The sequence below is a fragment of the Tyto alba genome, unplaced genomic scaffold, assembly GCF_018691265.1.
Source record: "Tyto alba isolate M040663 unplaced genomic scaffold, T.alba_DEE_v4.0 Super-Scaffold_34, whole genome shotgun sequence".
Lineage (NCBI taxonomy): Eukaryota > Metazoa > Chordata > Aves > Strigiformes > Tytonidae > Tyto > Tyto alba.
The window spans coordinates 4,217,028-4,236,779 of NW_024881309.1; the positions used below are offsets into that span (position 1 = coordinate 4,217,028).

The 19,752-nt window shown below is 56.6% G+C and overlaps 1 protein-coding gene across 3 annotated transcripts in view; it reads left to right on the forward strand.

Annotated features, from left to right (window-relative positions):
* The first annotated feature begins 3,714 nt into the window (after positions 1-3,714).
* Positions 3,715-19,752, forward strand: part of BIN3 (bridging integrator 3) — a 42,065-nt gene continuing 26,027 nt past the window's right edge. The window contains exons 1-2 of one of the 3 annotated variants that reach the window (XM_042801345.1): positions 3,715-3,774; positions 14,670-14,718. In XM_042801345.1, coding sequence (XP_042657279.1) covers positions 3,767-3,774; positions 14,670-14,718 — 57 coding nt within the window. In that variant the 5' untranslated portion in view covers positions 3,715-3,766. Of the gene's footprint in view, positions 3,775-14,669; positions 14,719-14,891; positions 14,933-15,958; positions 16,688-17,732; positions 17,838-19,752 lie in introns of those variants that run through there. The other 2 variants (XM_042801346.1, XM_042801347.1) reach the window with 2 other exon arrangements.

Genomic DNA, 19,752 nt, shown 5'->3' on the forward strand with positions numbered 1-19,752 from the left:
GATCGCGCCGCTTCAGCCGGTAATGCCCCCGCGCCTTGCGCCACCCAAATCGCCCCAGGTACAGCGCGGGGAGGGGATTTTTGCCAGGCTGGGTCACTCGGGTTAAAAATAACCTCCCGGGTTTTAGGGCCAGCGCTCGTACGGGCACGAGGGATGAGGGGGAGAAGGAGCAAGATGAGGCACTCGGATATTCGGAGCGGGTGCAGGGGTGGTGGCCCGCGATGGTTAAATCCTGCCCCAAGGGACGGGGCTGGAGCCCTGGCTCTCCTGGAGCTGGGATTGTGCTGGAGGTGAAGGCTGGAGGTTGATGAGGGTCTGGGGGTCTCTTGGTCTGTGTGAGTCTGGTTTTGCTGGGCTGGAGTGTGACCGGAGCGGTTGAGCGTCCCAAAAGCTTTCCAGGGCTCGCTGGCGGTTTTGGCACCTCGGGTTTTCTCCGGCGTTCCCGGGGTGGTGTGACCGCTGTCAAATTGCCTGTTTTTCGGTTTGCACCCGCAGCCGGGCCCCGGAGGAGCTGCTGCTCCCGCCAGGCCAGAGCAGCTCTGCCCATCCTTGGTGTTTCGTTGTGCTCCTCACCTTGGAGAGGATTTAATTTTGGGGAGAATCCCGGGGCAGACGGTGCCCGGGGGCGGCTGCCCGGTGACCCCAGGCACACCTGGCCCAGCCAGGGTTGGCATCTCACGGTGTTGGCTTTGGAGCCCGTGGGCGCCGCGTCGGGTGGGCTCCCACATCCCTGGGTGGATTTCCAGGTGGTTGAGCCTTTGGTGATAGTTAAGACGAGGTCAGAGCGGCTGCCGGATCCGGCGCCGGGCAGGAGGGGCGGCCGGGGGCTGCCGTCCGTGGCGCGGGGTCACGGTGAGCCGGGGCTGCCCTTCCCCTCCGTGCTCTGAGCATCTCGAAGGTCCCGCAGCAAGCGGGGGGGGGCTGCGTGTTGGTTTTGGAGCCGCCGGTCCCTGCAGTGTCCCCTCGCTTGTTTTGGAGAAGGCGAGGTGGATGGATAGGATCCGGAGCCACCACACACGTAGGTGACGGAGTGGAGAGACCCACCGCGGCCCCCAACATCGTCTGAGGGTGCTGTTGTGGTGGTGGTTATGCCCAACTTGGGCTGGAAGATGTTGATGTTGGGCACGTGCCACGGCGAGGAGCCGCTCAACGTTGCTCCAACGCTTTGGGCTCCTTCGCTGCAGGCGAGGAGGAGGAGGAGGGAAGGAGCCCACCGGGTGTCAATGGGGCACCGTGGCCCCAGTGCCGGGCTGGGGACCCGCTCTGCCACCCGGGCGCAGGCGTCCCACCGGGCAGGACCCCCCCCTTCTGCGAGGAGCAGGAAGGTGAGGAGCACCCTTGGGTGGCAAAACGCGTGGAGTGCGTGCAGCACCTTGCACGAAAATGTTGGTTGCTACGGAAACACGGCACTTTCCATCCCCGTTCTGGGCTATCTGTGTTCTGGGGAGGAGGGAAGGGCTTGCCAGTCACGTACCAGCTCAACACAACTTGCTGCCTTTCCCTTCTCGACGGCGGCTCTGGGTTCCTGAAGAGGCCACCACCACCTCGCTCCTCTCTGCTGAGGGTCTTTGGGGCTTTTCAAGCTGTTGTTGGAACCCAAGAGCTCTCTGTGGGATGGGATTTGCTTCTGAGGAGGAGCACCAAGAGCTGAGACTCCATCCCCGGGGTCAGGAGCAACGAGGACCTGCACCCAGAAGCTCCTGGTTTACAGCTGGTTGATCTGGATGCCACAGATGTTGGTGGGATCCCTCTCCCTGATCTTCTCAGCCTCCGGCTCAGCCTCTCCTGCTGCCCCGGCAGGAGACATCTTCTGCAGAAGATCTGGATGGTTTCTGGATTTGCCCGACCCTCATCTCCCGCCCCGTGCCGGCGCCGCGCGGATCTGCCCACCCCTTCTTCCCCACCCCTGGCCGCGGCTGCGGGGCCGACCTCCGCTCTGGCACAGCATTTCGGAGGATGGGACCAGCCTCGTGTCCGTCCCCCCCCCCCGGCCCCGGCACGTGCCCGGGCTGGGGTGACACGTGGGGCAGAGCCCCCATGGAAGATGCTCCCCGAGCCCCGTGGCCATTGGGATGCCCAGATGCCAGCACCCGCTTGTCCCAGCTCTGCCTCCGGCCCTTCCTCACCTCATCCCCCGCGCCCCAAGGTGCCACCATGGTGGGGACGGTGGCCAGTGTGTCCCAACGGGCAGCAGGAACCACCGGCAAACCCTTCCCAGCACCGGCCTCGCTCCATCCTTCCTCTTCCTCCCTACCCTGCCCACGCCATGGCTGGGTCCTCCTGGCTGCCTCCCCTCGGGGGTTGGCTCTGATGGCCCCACCAGCACCCCAAAACCCACCACGTCACTTTGCAGCCTCCTCTCTCCAACCCCAGCTTCTTTTTCCCATCCCAGCACAAAACTGGTGCCACCGTCCCCTCTGGTTGTGTGTCCCCCCTCCCCCTCGCTCCTTTTCGGCTAATCCCCTGTCCTCACTGGTGTCGGGAACACCTTCCCAGTTTAGCATCATCCTCCCTGGCTGTAATTACCACCCTGTTTACCTCCACCTGCTTAATTGATAAAGCCACCCCTGGCGCCCATCCCAGGCCTCCTCCCCTCAGCCCCGTGCGGTGGCACGTGCTGTCACCAGCCTGGTGCCGCCGGGACCAACCCCGCTCCCCCTGCTGGGATGTCATCTCCTGGAGCTGGATTTGAGGGGTTTCTTCCCCAAAACTGGGTGGTCCTGATGTGCTGCACATCCCTGCTGCCTTTCCCTCGGATCTGTTCGGCTGGGGCAACCCTGTCGCTTCCCCTGCCTTCACCCACGCCTGGGTGCTCCTTGGGCATCTCCTCCCTGCACCCTTGCCCACCCTGGGGTGCTCCCAAGCACCCCAAGCCGTCACCCACCCCTGGGTGCTCCTGGGCATCCCCTCGCCCACCCTAGGGTGCTCCTGAGCATCCCCTCCCCGCACCCTTGCCCACCCTAGGATGCTCCCAAGCACCCCACATCCTTGCCCACCCTTGGGTGCTCCTGGGCATCCCCTCTCCATGCCCTCGCCCACCCTTAGGTGCTCCTGAGCACCCCTTCCTCTTGCCCTCGCCCACCCTAGGGTGCTCCCAAGCACCTCACACCCTCGCCCACCCTTGGGTGCTCCTGGGCATCCCCTCTCCATGCCCTCGCCCACCCTTGGGTGCTCCTGAGCACCCCTTCCTCTTGCCCTCGCCCACCCTAGGGTGCTCCCAAGCACCTCACACCCTCGCCCACCCTTGGGTGCTCCTGAGCATCCCCTCTCCATGCCCTCGCCCACCCTTGGGTGCTCCTGAGCACCCCTTCCTCTTGCCCTCGCCCACCCTAGGGTGCTCCCAAGAACCCCGCGCCCTCGCCCGCCCTTGGGTGCTCCTGAGCACCCCTTCCCTGCACCCTCGCCCACCCTTAGGTGCTCCCCAGAACCCCGCGCCCTCGCCCGCCCTTGGGTGCTCCCGAGCACCCCTCCCCTCGCCCACCCCCGCTGCTCCCGGTTTTTAGGGGGGGATCGCGTTGGTTTCACTCCAGGGGTTTGCACCGAAACGGGAGGATTTGAAGCGTTTTTCCCCCCCCCCCCCGGTTTCCCCGCCGGACACGGCTCCGGGGCCGCGCTGTCCTGCCCCGTGACGTCACGCCCCTCCCCGACGTCACCCCCGCGGCGGCACGCGGCGGGTTAAGGCTCCCCGCTCCTCCCGCCCGGTGGCGGCGCTGCCGGAAGGGGCGGGGCGTCAGGCGGCGGCACTTCCGGGAGCGGCGGGGGAGCCATGAGCTGGTGAGTGCTGGGACCCCCGGGCCGGGCCCGGCCGCGCCCCCCGCCGCGGGACCCCCGGGGCTGGGCACGGCCCGCCAGGCCACGGCTGCTCCCGCGGGCGCTGCCGGGGCTGGAGGCCTGGGGGGGGGCAGGGGGCTGGTCCCCGTGGAGGCCGGGCTTGGCCCCGGTGCTGACTGGGCTTAGCCCCGGCGGGAGCCCCGGTGCTGGTCCCGGTGGAGGCCCCGGTTCTGGCTGGGCTTGGCCCCGGTGCTGGTCCCGGTGGAGGCCCCGGTGCTGGTCCCGGTGGAGGCCCCGGTGCTGGTCCCGGTGGAGACCCCGGTGCTGGTCCCGGTGGAGACCCCGGTGCTGGTCCCGGTGGAGACCCCGGTGCTGGTCCCGGTGGAGGCCCCGGTGCTGGTCCCGGTGGAGGCCCCGGTGCTGGTCCCGGTGGAGGCCCCGGTGCTGGTCCCGGTGGAGGCCCCTGTGCTGGCCCCGGTGGGGTCCCTGGTGCTGGCTGGGCTTGGCCCCGGTTCTGGCCGGGTTTGGCCTTGGTGCTGGTCCCGGTGCTGATCCCAGTGAGGGCTCCGGTTCTGGCTGGGTTTGGCCCCGGTGCTGGTCCTGGTTCTGGTCCCAGTTCTCGCCGAGCTTGGTCCCGGTGGGGACCCTGGTTCTGGCTGGGCTTGGCCCCGTTTCTGGCCCTGGGGGGGACTCTGGGGGTCTTGCCCCCCCCCCCATAGCTGCCCCAAAGCCGTGTCCATGGGTGCATGTCCTGTCGGTGGGTGTCTCATGGGTGTTCACCCCCCACCCGTACCCCCGGAGCAGCTGCCCTCCCCAGCCCCCGGCCTCTGTCCCAGCTACAGGGGAGCCCAGGCCGAGCCCCGGGACCCCCCCTGCTCCCCCATCTCCCCACAGCCCCACGCCTGGGTGCTGCTGGGGGAGGTCCCCAAAGGTCCCTGGCAGCTCCGTGAGTCTGAAATGCTGTAAAACTGCCTTCGACTCCATTAAAGTAAAGCTTTTCTTTTTTTTTTTTAAAAAAAAAAACAAAACAAAACAGAAAAAAGAGTTCCCATGTGTGTTTGAATCGAACTCGTGAAGGGCTCAGCTCGGATACCACGGCCCCTTTGGCTCCCCACTGCTTAAACTAATTCTATTAGAAATGAATCTTGACCGCCGTGCGCGATCTCTCGTCCCAGATGGTCCCGCAGAGCCAGCGCCGTTGCAGGAGGTGAAGGATGTGATGGTTTAAGGAGCAAAAAGCCTTCCCCTCGCCTGGCGGCCTCGAGTGGAGCTTGCCAGAGCAGGCGAATGGTGAAAACTGAAGTTTTTTTTTTTGAATTGGGAGCGGGGGGAGTTGTGGTCTGGAAACATACTTCAACAGTAGAACGATGTGCATGCAGGCACTTATTAAAATGGGGCCTTTTGGGTAAAAATACACCCTTAGCCACCGGGTTCATTTTTGTCCTGCTTTACTCCTCTTAGAGCAGCCATGATTACACACAGCGCTGGTTAACGAGGGTCTCGGGGCCACCTTTTGCCCGGGCTGCCCCCTGTGAGCTCTGGGGGATGTTTTCGGAAAGCTCCAGCCCGGGGAAGAGACCTGCTCAGCTCTCCTGGTCCGGGAGGAGCCTCAGAGCCGAAAATGTAAGCGAGAAATATTCCCTTCACGTGGTGGATGCGGAATAATTCGGGTTGCAGAGCAGCAACACTCCCCCTCCGCGCTTTCCAGTGTCCATCCGGCCGTGTTCTTCCCCGGGGACCGGAGCTTATGGCGTCTGGTGGCTTCCCTACAACACGCTGCGTTTTTTTGGCTTTTTGCTAGGGAGGAATAAAAGGTCATTGCTGGAAGGAGGCCGGGGTGGGGGGGTGGTTTGGGGGGGGACAACTCCGCTGAAATCTGAGTCTCCTCTTTCTTCTCCAGCAGCGTCAGCCCTTCGGCGTGTCGTGGCTCCGCTTACGCGCGAACGTGAAGGGCTGAGACCCCACGGGCTTTGGCCGCCGTGTCGGAGACACAATCGCTCTCAGTTCGGCCTCGCTGGCCGCCCGGCCCTGCCGACCCTCCTGGCTGATAATTCATGCAGCCGCCCGGCCCGGATGAATCGCCTCATTCACGGAGCGGGGACCGGAGTTCAGCGCCCGGCTGGCAGGGACGGGCTCGGCGTGACGTCCGCCTCGCCGCCGCGGCGAGGGGTGACGCTCCCGCCGGCGGCGGTGACAAACGCCGGCCTGCGTGCCGGGGCGGCGGGAGCGAAACGATTTGTGCCAGGGTCGTGCCCTGCTCCTCAAATGTCAGAGTGAAACATGCGCCGCCCCGCTCTGCCGTCCCCGCGCAGGGAGCAAGCTTTGTTCCAGCCCGGCGGGGTGGGAGGTGGTTGCTTTGTGCAGCGGAGCGTGTTTGCTTAGTTTGCACGTGCGTCTCTCTCTCTCTGGCAACGGGCACGGTTAAACCCGGAGCAGCGTTGATTAAAACCCCTTTTTTTTGCAGGGGTCAGCTGCCGCGGCCAGTCAAGAGGATGGAGCTTCATCCTCAGCTCTGTCCCGCAGAGCAGGCGGGGGAAACAGCACGTAACTCTGCCTCCACTTTTGCTTCTGCGCCCTCGTTACCTGAATTAATTTTTTGCCCAGGCCTCTGCGAGATCCCTAGAGATTAAAGGGCAAAGAGGCTGTTTGCAAGTGGGATGGGAAATGCCTTTTGAGTGATGCGTGGTTAATCCTTTGCTTTCCCTCGCGCTTTGCAGGCGCTCGGGGGGGTCGTGGCTCCCTGCGCCACGTTGGGACTGGGAACACAGCAACACCCGTTGTACCAACACGAGCAAACTTTGCTCCAGAGACTACAGAGTAACCCGCTGCTGACAGAGGCTGCTTTAAACCCCCAAACTCCCGACTCCTGCACCTAGGCAACTAGGCAGTGCTGTCTTTCTAGGCTAAGCTTTATTTAGAGCAAGAGTAGGCTTGTTTTGGGAAACAGCCTTGCATGGACAGATGAGATGTTTTCCAAATCTTGGCAGAGCTTAGTGGCTTCTTTAGGCTTTTGTGCCGTGGATTGGCGTCTCTTGAACATCCCCTTCTTCCTCACCGCTCACCTGCGGCCGTGCGTTTTGGAGGAGAGAGGGGAAAATAGCCTGGTGATTACCTTGGCCATCACTCTTTTTTAAAAAATAAATAGAGTGATGGCTTTTACTGTACCATCACCCTCAGTTGCCGCAAGCGTCTAATTTGTGACTGTCTAAAGGATTTTTTTAAGGTTCATGGAACCGCGTAAACCCAAATGATGTTGCAGCTGTAACCGGACTCCCAAATACCTCCTCTTTTGGTTTCCCAGCTCCTGCAGGTGATTTTACAAACGGGAAGGGGGGGGTTTTACAAGTGTGACAGCTCGCTATCGGAGTGCTGCCTCTCGGCACCGCTGCAACAGCTGGTATTTACTGGGAGAAAAAAATATGTTAAGCAAATGTTGATAGTGAGGCAGTGCGAAGCACGTGTTTTCTTGTTGCACTGCAACGTATTATTGGTGTGCATGGGGGGTTGCCGTTGCCGGACTGCTAAACCATATGCCTCTTGGCAGGGAGCTCTTGCTAAGTGGACTAAGGAGCTGGCATCGATTTAAAGTCGGGAGTGGAACTGTGGTTGTGCGATATTTAACTCCCCAGATCCTTGTCGGATGCAATCCAGAGTTAATATAAATGTGTTTTCTGAAATATTTGGGGATGGAGGGGGAGAAGAGGAGGACGGGGTTGGGCTGCCTGTCTCGGGAAGGATGGTTGGATGGATGGATTTATGCCTGCTAGGGAGGGAAGAGGAGAGTGCGGGGAGGTGGCAGGCGTAGCTGGGTTGTAGCGTAAGGGTAAGTTTGGTGGTTCTTCGTTTTTGTTTTCCGTGTTTTGGAGCTGTGCTGTGGCCACGTTGGGCAGGTGCAATGCCAGCACAGACCAAGGTGCCGTTTTCTTTCCGCTGAATCAATATTGATATTTTTCGGTGCCCAAATCGCCGTCCCGCCGTGGTCAATGGCGACGCTCCCCCTTCCCTCCGGGTTTCAACGGTACCGGGATTTGAAGATGAGCGCGGGATAAAATTAGAGCGGATGAAGCAACTGGATACCCAAGGGGTGAGCGAGGTGCCCGCAGCTCCCGAACACCCCCCGGCACGGCGCTGCCGAGCGCAGCACCCGGGCGAGGCGGTTTGTGCCTCCCCAGAGGGGTGCTCGCAGCGAAACCCGGACGCTGGCGTGCCCTCGGCACCTCGGCTCGCTGCAGCACCCCCCGGGCTGGAGCAACCGGCAAGAGCCGCGTGCCGCGGTGGGGGATGATGGCCCGGCGTGGTCCTCGGAGCGCGATTAGCACGTGGTTATTTCTTAATTATTATTTTTTTTTCCGCCTTCTTTGTACAGGTAGCTAAAAAACAGTGTTATAGTTGAGCCACAACCGTGTTTCACAACCAGGCTTAAAATGGATATTTTTGTAGCATAGTCAGGGCCTAAAACAGCCTTGCAAAATTCTGCTCGCCCACGCGCCTGGCGTGAGTAATTTTCTTTTGATGGGTGAGTAAAATATCATTATTTTTTTCATGCTCATCTTGGAATGGGTGGGAGAGTAGATTCTGACATTATTTTTGATTTGCTTAACACTGACACCGTGCTTGGCTCTGTGCAAGATGCAGAGATACGAGCAGCCCCTGCTCCGAAGAGCTCGCTGTCTGCAGGCGCACCTCTCGGCTGCGAAGTTGAGGAAGGTGCCTTGTTTCCCCGGGCTGACCCAAACCAACGTAAAATGGATGTTTACATCTTCTTTTTCCCTTCTCCCCTGCTGCAGGGGCTCGCCCTGTCATCCACGTGTGGCGTAATGCCTCCGAGTTCATAGGGACGGGGTTGAAATGCAGGTGGGAGCGCACGCCTGCAGGGATGGATGCATTTATTTCCGAGGGACCGTATCCCCGCATCGCTCCTCTCCCTGCCTCTCGCCACCCCGTGACCTCCCCTCTCGTCTCCACCGAAGAGCAAACCCAAACCAGAATTTGGCGCAGAGTCTCCCTCGACATAAGCTGTTTGTGATCCGTTTGAATAATTTTTTCCTTTTTTTTGCCTTTGCGCTGTGTTTGGAGCGGTTGCTATGAGTTCCTGCGAGGCGGGGGGAGCGGGGTGGGACGGTGCATGCAGTTTCCATGGACACGATGTAGTACAGCGAGGCATCCGGAGCGATGCTCGAGATTAATGTCTAACCTGCGTCTGCCTTCGTGCCTTTCTCACCTGGGCAGGGCTGGGATCCCCGTAGCGCCGAGGGCTTGCTCCGGGGGCAGCCCGCACGGCCACAGATTTACAGCTTTTGATGATTTTTAAGAAGCCCAAAGTCCTGAGCTCTGTGGTCTGGGTGCCCAGGGTTGGTTTTCTTGGCGTGCGTGCCCCGCCAGCCTTCGCCGTGTTGCCTTTCCTGGGGTCCTGCACAGGTTGCCTTCAACACTTGTTATAACTCAGGAAGGCTATCGAGGTAACTAGTCCTGTTTCAGCAGCCACTGATGGTTGTCGCAGCTGCCTTTGAACTTCCAGGGTTCTCTGGCTTTCCTGTGGCACATCACGGGAAGCTCCTTTCCCAACACTTTCTTGTAGCGACGCTTCCCTGAGTGCAGAAGGCACGGCCTGGGGAGGAGAGGCACCCTCCTGGCCGTGGAGATGTTCACTCAAATTCCCTCGATAACAGCAGTGAGAAAGTGAAAGTCATTACCTCCTTGAACATCCTTCCTCGGATGCTCCCGACCTTCCTGTTGATGTTTGCAGGAAGACTTTGATCTCTCTGGGATAGCAGCTACTCCCGTGAACACGCACAGCCCGGACAAAGGGAAAGGCTCGCCACCGAGCAAGGCTTGGGGACGGACCCCTGACTGTTGCAGCGGGAGTTTCTGGGGCAGTTTAGGGTCAATTTTTGGTTTCACAGAGAATCGGGTGTATATGGATGGTTTTGTAGAAGCCATTGGCACGCCACATGCCAACATTTTTGGGAAGACCAGCCTCGGTGGGTTGGGGTCACCCCTCGCAGCACAGGAGGCTGGGTGTTGTCTTCCTGGCTGCAGGCAGAGAGAGGTTTCTTTCCGGTGAAAGAATTGAGATTTTTGGTGGAAATTCAAAGAGTGAAAAGCTCTGGCAGAAATCCAGGCTGTGCTGGCTTGCTGGCGTTTGGGGTTTCGATGAAAAAGAGAAGGGAGGAGAAAAAAGAGAAAAAAAAAAAAAAAAAAAGCCCTGAAACTTTCCACGGGAAGCGGGCACTTTTCACAAAACATTAATTTAGTTGGCGGTCTGACGGTGGTGGTGGTACCATAAAAACCAGTCGTTACCACCAGTTCATACCACGCCGAGACCTGCTGGTCCCTGTGTCCACCACCCCCCATGGCAGAAATACTGATTTTGACGGTGCACAGTTGCCTTTTCCTAAGTGGGTAATTAACCTCCAAATGTGAGCGAGCGCCTTGCCCCAGCCCAGCCCTCCCTGCCCCTTCCCTCGCTGCTTGTCCGTCCATCTGTCCGTCCTTCCTTCCCTCCCCAGCCCCTGGTTTGGCAGCGAACAGCTCAGCATCCCCCGGGGGCGGCGGCTTATCAGCTGTGGGTGAAAATGCTTCATGCTTATCCCTTGCTTATCTGCGAGGGGTCTTCTGGGGCCTGATTAGGGGTTTGCAAAGCGATGTTCAGATGAAAGGTTATGGGGGAAGGGGTTGCATCCACCGATTATTTATCCCCTGGGCACGCTCTGGGCGCCGGCTGGGCTCCCCGGCCTCCTCGCCGCCTGCTCTGGGCCGGGGATGGTGCCAAGGTTTGATGTCCTGCTCGGTCCGACGCAGCGAAAGGACCATCGCCTCCCTAAATTAGCAATGATTTAGTCTGATTCACGCTGGCAATTCCTTCGTGCCTCCGTTTCAGGGGACTGGCGGAGAGTGGGAGGGGGAGCTACATGTTTTAAACTCCAGCTCCCTGCAGACCTCATTGAGCTGTATTCCCCCCCTGCCTGCGAGGTTTGTTTGCAACTCTCCTGTGCATCCAGAGGAGAATTAGCTGCTTTGGTGTGTGGCCCTGGGTTTGCACATGGAAAAGCCAAGTAAATATATGACATTGCTGGGGAAACTTCAGAGAAAATTAGCCACAGCTTCTCCCACCTTCCCCTCCCTGGGGTTCCTGAGCATCCCCGAGTAGAAGCTTGCAGGATTTTCTCCACCCACACTTTTTTTCCTACTTTAAGCTATTCCCACCCCCTCCCTGCAGTGCTTCGCCCTCCTCCCTCCCAGCTGAACCCCACTGCTTTCCCAAACTCCAGGCGACCTCCCCAGGGTGGGGTTCGGGTGGCTGGCGGGGGCCAGGGGCCGGGATGCTCCCCCAGCCTCGCGCCATGGGGGGGACCGGGGTGGGAACGCTCCGGCTGTGACTCAGCGCGCTCGCGCTCTTCAGGAACAGGATTTCAAGGGATTTCACACCCCAAACACAACCCCAGCTTTCTCTCGCTCAGCAGAAATGAGAGAGCAAAAAAAAAATGCACCGATTCTGGTTTTCCTCCGGTGCATATAGACCCGTGCTCTGCTTTTAAGGTAACGGTGATAACCGTGCTGCGCCGGTAATCCATGGCAGTGAAAGATACCGACCCATCTCTCTCCAACTTGTCTGCATTATGCCCGTCCTACATTTTCTAAACAGAATAAACCACCCGGCGGCTCTTAATTTTTAAGCAAATGGTTGTAACGTGGCTGTGTCAGGCGTGTGTTGTGTGTCGTCCCCCCCCCCAGTTTTGCAGGCTGGGACGCCGACTCACAGAGGGGCAAAAATTCTCGGTGCCAGCAGCAGCTTGCCATCACATTTTGAGGCGCGGGGTGCATCCATTTGTTTTAAAATCTCAGATAAGATCTATACCTCTCATCTGCTTTTCTTCCTTACTGCTTTTGTTCCTGCTTATGCATCTTTCCTACACCCCCCCCCCCCCCCTCCCCAAGACTGTGTTAAAGACAAAGATTCAGAAACCAGGAAGATGATCTCAAATTGTAAAATAGCAACAACATAAAAAATAAATTGGTGAATAGACATTACTTGCTCGGAGTTATTTTTTAGAGGTTTTACCAAGACAGACATAATTAGCCAACTGGCATCATGATGCTGATAGAGATATTTACTGCTTTGAACTGTATTTACAGTGTTGTGAACCGCTCCGGTGACTTTCTTTTGTTCTGGAAGAAAGTAGCTGGGATTTTGCTGTTCCTTCCCCGCTGCGGCGGAGCTGGGGGACGGGATGGGACCCCCCCTGTGTTCCCCACTGCCTTCCCCCTGGCTGCCTGCGCTGCCAGCTCGGTGGCTCCCCACCGATGCCAATTCGTGGCTTGGCCCTGCTCGTTCTTCACATCCCTCTTTTATTACCAGAATTGCCTTGATTTAACCCAGCTTGCCAGCGGACAACGACAGTCGGGATTGCTCCTCTAAATAACCCCCTTTGGCAGGGTTGGCCCGCCGAGGGAGTGGGGATGGTTGCGTCCAGGTAATGCTTTAATCACCCTTTTAATTGTGCTTTCCCGCTAGGAACCAGCCTAGCTCCAGCTTGAACCCTGTGCTTGCCCCCGCGCTGCCAGAGGTTGCCCAGCAGCCACCGTGGCTCATCATGCAAGCTCGTTTTTCTTGGGGTAACTCACTCCCCTGGGTGAAAACCACATCTTTTTCTCCTCCTTCTACCGAGATAGGTTGATGCCATCACTTCCAAAAACATCAAGTGACGGCACCTGGCTGTGGATGGGACAGCCTGTGCCTGCAAGACTAAGGGAGGTGCCTCATTTTAGTTTATATTTGACCCATGTAGGAAAACACAAAGAAAAAATCCTTATTTTTTTTTTGCTTTCTTCCTGTAAGGCACCACACACCCAGTTATTGACAGGGTAATTATACACCAGACGAGTGTTTGTTTATAAAAGAAGTGTGATTCACGGCTGCCAGGCCTGCCACAGGTGCTGGAAAGGGTTAACAACCTAAAATTATATTGGTCCAAGCGGAGAACCATAAACAGGAAGTTCTCCAGAAAAATTTAATTTTAAACCTGGTGACTCAGGTCGGCTTGTGCTCCCTGAGCCGCTCAGGAGGTACGTATGGGTTGCAGCCCCAGTTTATTACCGGTGGCTAATTACACCGTTGGTCCGAAAACAGCGGCAAAGCTGGGCCCAGGCGAGGCCGGGAGGGATCAGGTTGTCAGATAATCTTGGTTTTGCTTCGTCCGCGCGGATGGCACGTCGCTTCGTCGCAAGCACTTTCTCCCATCGCGTGGCACTGCTCCTAGCTGGGTTTTACAGCACGTTGCGCTAATAAAAATGTTTTCTGGGGTTCCAGCGCTCCGATCGAGCGGTGTTCCAGCAGCGCTGGTGCGGGGCGACTTGGAAGTAGAGTTGATGAGAAGCAAGTGGAGAGCCAGCCACGCGTTGGCTGCTCGGCAGTAAGAGTCATAAAATGGTTTGGAGTGGAAGGGACCTCAAAGCCCTCCCAGTGGCACCCCCTGCCCCCAGCCCAGGGGGCTCCCAGCCCCGTCCAACCTGGCCTTGAACCCTTCCAGGGAGGGGGCAGCCACAGCTGCTCTGGGCACCCTGGGCCAGCGCCTCACCCCCCACACAGGGAACAATTTCTGCCTTAGATCTCACCTAAATCTCCCCTCTTTCAGTTTAAAACCGTCACCCCTCGTCCTACCCCCACCCCCTGACCCAGAGTCCCTCCCCACCTCTCCTGTCCCCCCTTTAAGCCCTGGGAGGCCGCTCGAAGGTCCCCCTGGAGCCTTCTCTTCTCCAGGCTGAACCCCCCCAACTCTCTCAGCCCGGCCTCCCAGGGGAGCTGCTCCAGCCCCCCCAGCATCTCCGTGGCCTCGATCCCACTGTCCGTGTCCCAACAAAGGTGTTGAACAGCGCCGGGGACAGCCCCGACCCCTGAGCAACGCCCCTCGCCGCTGCTCTCCACTTGCACATTGAGCCCTTGACCACAACTCTCTGAGTGCCACCGTCCTCCCAATTCCTTACCCACCGAGTGGTCCCTCCATCAAATCCGTGTCTCTCCGGTGTAGAGACAAGGATGTCGTGCGGGACAGCGTCAAATGTCTTGCACAAGTCCAGGCAGATGCAGGTGTAGTTAAAGCAGTATGATGCAGAAAACGTTGGGAGATTTTGGATCACAGGGTTTAACCAAGCAGCACCTCTTTAACTTAATTAAATATGTTGAAAACAGCAGTTGAATTCCTGTTTTTTTTAGTATACTGATATGTGAAAGAAATCCAATTATTTTCAGGATGGCTGCGTGGCTGTAACCATCTGACCCAGCCACCCTCACATATGTTGTGTAATTTATTTTGAGTACTCTTCACCTCTGAGCTAGCTCACGTGGGGAAAATCATTCAGGTAACCCAGATTTTACTAGAAACCATATGAAAGATTTTAAGAATGAAGGCTGTTCTGCTGGCAGGTGAGCTGCTCCTACAGCTGTTGTATCAGAGAAATCCTTTGAAGCAGCTCACAGCTCCAGACACTCGGGTTGTTACTTTTTTTAATATCCTCTTTCTAAATATTTACAGGTTGTTTTTCTTTTTTTCTTTCTTTTTTTTTTTTTTTTTTTTTTTTTTTTCTTTTTTTTCCTCCCCTTCAGATTTGTTTTAAACATAGCAGGTTCTTCAGGCCGGAATGCCTGGCGCATCCGTCGCGTTTCTTTGCTTTCCGGGGACGGCGGGAGGGTGCGGAAGGGCGCGCTGCGGCTGGGGGTGCCGACCTTGGGGGAGACGCCGGCTCTCGGAGGGGGAACACCCTTCACGGGAGGGGGTGCTGCTGCCCCGGGATGAGCCCTGCTCACCCCAAACCCCCTCACCGAGGACGAGAGCCACGGGGCTGGGCTCTTTGAGGCCGGCGTCGTTCGCTTACACGTTCCCTCTTCTCTCCTTTTCCAGGATACCGTTCAAGATCGGGCAGCCCAAGAAACAGATTGTACCCAAGACAGTGAGTAAACCAGTTCCCCCTTTTTAGATCCAGCCTTTGATCATGTGGCTGATGAGTCAAGCCGGCACTTTGACTCGTCCCATTTTGCGAGCGTGTGCGTGTGCGCGCGCGTGGGAGGGAGATGTGAGCGAGCAGAACCTGTTGCCGCGTGTGACCAGCGCTCGGTTCCTCGTGCGAGGAGTGAGGGGGAGCCCCAACCAGGGAGAGTATTTTGGTTTGGGATCTGTTTTTTTTTTTTTTTTTTTTTTTCTTTCTTTTTCTTTTTTTTTTTTTTTTTTGAGGCGGGGGGGAGTGATGGGGGGGTGAGGAGAAGAGCTCTTTTGGTCTGGCACAGTTTTCCTTGGAGATGGCTGAACGGGCTTCCTTCCTTCCTTCCTTCTTTCAGCAATGGCTTGTTTGTTCATCCTTTCTGAGCAGATGGAGGAGGAGGAGTGGTTCAGATCGCTGAATATAACTGTTTCCAAAGAAAGGCTTATAAGCTGAGATGCTTAGTGCTCGGGCGTGAATTAATTTGTGCTGCACAGCATTTGCTTTAAAAGCAAATTAAAAAAGCATTTTGTATTCTCGTGTATTTGAGACTCCTATCCCAAGTGCTGTTGCTTGCAGCTGGCTGTGGTATTTTCCCTTCTTAAGCAGATGGTCTTTGCCTTTGTCCCGTGCAAAAAAAGCTGTGGGACCTCACAGTAGCTGTCCCTGAAAACTAACCTCCATACCTGCTCTAAAATAAGTGCCCTGACAGCGAGCACGGTGGAGACCTTGTCTTTATAACGGCATTGGTGACCTAATCCCTCGAACAGACTAACATCTCTGATCCTTTCTCTCTGGGACACTCATCACAGCTAATTCCTCAGGATGCGTGGGCACTCGTGTTTACGGGGCAGTTTCTCCTTGGGACATGACATTTTCCCCTGGAGGCAGAGGGCTAATTCTGCCACTCCCTTTATGGCTTGATTGTCATGTTTTATTTTAAAGGATTTGGTAGTTGTCTGTTGCCACAGAGCAGCAATTTTCTGTAACGGCTCCAAACTGTCAGTACAAAATTTAAGCCAGGCAGGCGATGAAGACAAGGACTGATAAAATCCCTCAGAGGTTTTTGCATCTCTTCAGCCGCCCTCGTTCCAGGGGCTGGCGACCTGCTGGCGGGAGGTGCTGCTGTCTGCAGTCCCCCAGGAAAGGCAGCCCCCCAGCCTCAGGTCTTCACGCCCATTCCCTTTCGCTTCAGGAGACCCCACATTGCCTTGCACCGCGCGATTTTGCTTCTCCTCCTCTTTCTTGGTGTTTCCAACACCGGTGTCCTTCCAGGCTGTTGCAAGAACCAACTGCTCTGCAGCTCTGGGTGTCTTGGCCAGCTTTCTTGGACGTCTCCATCCCACCCGTTCTCACATCCCAGTTGACTATATTTTTTTCCCTTGTCAGCGCTTGCTGATTTCCCTCTGCTCCTGCTGCGTTGAGTGTTGCGAGAGGTTTGTCTGAGAGACCTTGTCTCCCCTGTGCTGTGCTCTGTTGCTGCTGAAATCAGCCGTCCCCGAGCTGCGGCAGGAGCTTGGGCTCCATGCAGATAAACGGTTGCACCTTTGAGAGCTTGCCTTCCCCCAGGCTGCTGGTATGTGCTGTTCTGAGGCAGTTGGCAGGCATTGCTTATATATATATATATATATATGTGTGTGTGTGTGTGTGTGTGTGTGTGTGTATTAAATAGAACAGCTCAGAATATCCGGCAGGCAGAGGTTCATTCAGCAGCGCGAGTGTTTCCAGGCCTTTTCCCTTTCCTTCCTTCCCTCCTTCCCACTCTTCCTCAGCTCCCCCAAGAAGAACGATGAGTTTTTGTGTCAACAACTCAGTAGCTCAGAGTCGGATGCCGACTTTTAAATGGCTTCCACTTGCCGTGTGTTGATGATGCCGATACTCTCCAGGCAGCAGATAACGTGGAAAGCAGAAAACAGGAAGCCCAGAGCCTCGCAACCTCACAGTAAGTGTAAAGTGCAGCTCTTCAAAGAAGAACAAACGGCAGGAAACCACCGATCTCCCCTGGGAGCGCGGCGTTCGGCGGCGTGGTGTGGAAGTGATGGGGCCGCTTTGTAGCTTCAGCGAGCTCGAGGCCCCCAGCTTTACCTCCCAGTTGCAGGCTGAGATGCTCCATCTGTGCGGGCTTTGGGGAACAGCGGTAGCAGCCGAGGTCTGTGATATTCCAGATGTTGGGCTCTGGAGCTCGCTGCAGGAAGTGGGAAGGTGTGGCATCTCCAGGGCTGCATCCCAAGCCGATCAGAAGGGAAGTGGTTGTGGGTAGAGGATCTCCCACTCACAGAGATTGGACCACAAAAGAGAAGGGGAGGAAGAAAAAAAAAAAAAAAAAAAAGCCCAAAACATTTGTTAGGATCTAACTTATTTGGCTCTGCATGAGGCATTTAACTCAAGCTCAGGAGAGGGGAGAATCGCTTTGCTGAAGGAGGCCTAGCTCGCCAGCAAGCCTTTTTTCTTTTCTTGATGAAACGATGCTGGGGCTGGTGTCAAATCTAGGCAGGCAGTAGTACTGAAAAGCAATTTGCCTAGGCTGCAGAGGGAATTAGTCATGACTCCCTATGCCCACTCGCTTCTGATCCTTTGAAGAAGGGCATGGTGTCAGCCACAGTTTAGCTCTTCAGGTAGAAGGAAACCCCCATAGAAAATAGCGGCTGGTGAACCGAAGTGATCTCCCACCCCCCAGACATGCTCTGCTTTGTTTCCACCTTAACCTGGGCAAATCCAATTCCAGACAGCATAATCTCTCCCCTCCTCTCCCCTGAAAAGAGCATCTGTCACCGGGCTTGCCGGGAGCCGGGTGGGAGGATCTAATGCGCAGAGAGGACCTGCTGTCAGCGGAGCCACAGAGGACACAGTAACACAGCCCAATTAAACTAATGCCCAGTGATAGGAGTTAAACCTGTTAGAATTATATCTCTCGGCAGAATGTTTGTTGCTCAAATCCGATGCAGCGATGAAGCCTCTTACGGCAGAGATGTTCTTCCCTCCCCCAGGACAGCTTCGGTCCGAGCCGAGGTTACGCTGGAACCGGAGCTGTCGTCGCCTTCCGAGCTCTCTTGCAGCTCCAGCTTGCTGAAGTTCATCCGCGTCACCCCGAGGTTGTACCCTGCTCTTCACCGGGGCTCGGGTTATCCGAGCCGGCAGGTAGCCGGGAAGAAGGGCAGGCCGTGCGTCCCCACGGGGCACGGAGCCGGGTCGGAAGCTGGAGGAGCCGGCCGGCTCTTGGGATGGGACAACCCAGCGCACAGCCCCTTCCCGTCGCCCCGGTTTCACCCCTTCCTCCCTCTCTCCTTCCCTCCCTCCCTCGCTCCCTCAGCAGCGCTCTGGCCTGGGCTGACTCAGATGGCTCGCCTTCCTCCTCCTCGCTGGCTAACCTTGCGTGAGTCAGCTTGGCAGGGAGGGGAGACCTGAGCTGTGGGGCCCGCACGCCTGCCAAGCCTCCCTCCCTTGACTTATCCCAGCAGCTCTGCCTTCCCCGGGGATGTCGGACGGAGGAGCTCCATGAGCAGGAGGATTCCGCTGCAGCTGCCGGCCGTCAGCACCTTTCCGTTGGGCTGGAAATCCCCAAATAGTGGAGTAAACGTTGCAGAAATGGTGGTGTGAATTCAAGCGATGCCAGTTAAATAATTTTCCTCATTTTCGCTCTCTTCCTTCAGTCTTCAGAAGGATGTAGTCAGTCTCTGTGGCTCAGAGGTGCATCCTTTTCCCTTTTAGCGTGCCACCTAAGCAGCCTTTCTTGAAAGCTTTCCTGCTAGCTGGGGATTTGGAGAGCTTGCTGGGTGGCAAAGCCCGTGAAGTCCCAGATACACCTGCACTCTGCAGCGCTGCTTTGGCTCAGGACTCTGCTGTCGGATGCAGGGTGAATATTCACCCACGTTACTTGCCTTGAATCTCCTCCTGCTTGATGGGATGGCGAAAGCTCAGCAGAAGTTTCAGGTTATGGCAGAGTTTCTGGCCTAATTATATGGGTTTCTTCTTTTTGGAGAGGAGGGAGGAGGAAGCATACGCTTTCCTCTTTTTCCCCGAGACCCACAAAGAGGCTGAGACCACTGGAACATGTAGAAATCAGCTCGTCTTCCTCCTCCAGGAAAAGAAATTAACCTCAGGGGAATAAGAAGGTTCATCACAGCCCCTTATTTCCATCTCTTTGTAGTATTGGCTTTGGTCTTGCTTCGTTGTCTTGTAACCATGGTGTCGATTATGATACTGCCCTTAGAGCAGGAGCGATGTTATCGCGGGTGGAAGGCCCAGTGTTTACAAACAAAAATAACTGGGTGAAAAAGAAGAGCGTCATTTTATTTCAATGCTTTTAAGAACTCATCGTTCTTCATGTAGTTTTAAATAAAAACTCAGAGACGAGCAATCTTGCATTAACTAGCCCATATGCCTAGAAGAAAAAGCGTTCAATACAGAAACACGTTTTGATTTTGAGTTTTCAGAAAGAGGCTGCAGAGAAGTGGGATTATTTTAATATTACGGAAGCTTCCCTTCAGGATATTGTAATTTTCTTGCCTGTACTTCTTGTTCTTTTTACTCTTAACGTGATAATCCTATCCATAGCCTTTTGCTGTAAGTGTAGCCATTGATGATAGCTACTGGGAGCGGGAATTGCTGTGTACTCTGCAAAATGTACTTGGCTTGCTCTCAGCTTGTCCTCCTTGCACTCCTCTGATCCGCCGGTCGCTGCCGCCTGGAAATCTGCACGGTGGGAGCACGTGAGAGCAGGTCGGCTCTCTCCAGAGCACGGGGGGCCCCGCTGCTCGCTGCTTGTGTCATGTATTTGGGCTCCTGCGATGCACATGAGAGCAGCAATGATGGGGAGGGCTACATCAGCCCGCAGACTGCGATGACTGGTAGCCAGTTGCTACTGTGGGCGTGAAAAATAAGAGCAATCCTTGGGCAGCTGTCTCTGCATCGATGGCACTGGAGCTGTGAGTCAGGCCGGGCAGCTGAAGTGCCGCCTTGTAGATTCACCTCGATCAAATGGAGAAAGCGCATGGGCAAACCGGGTTG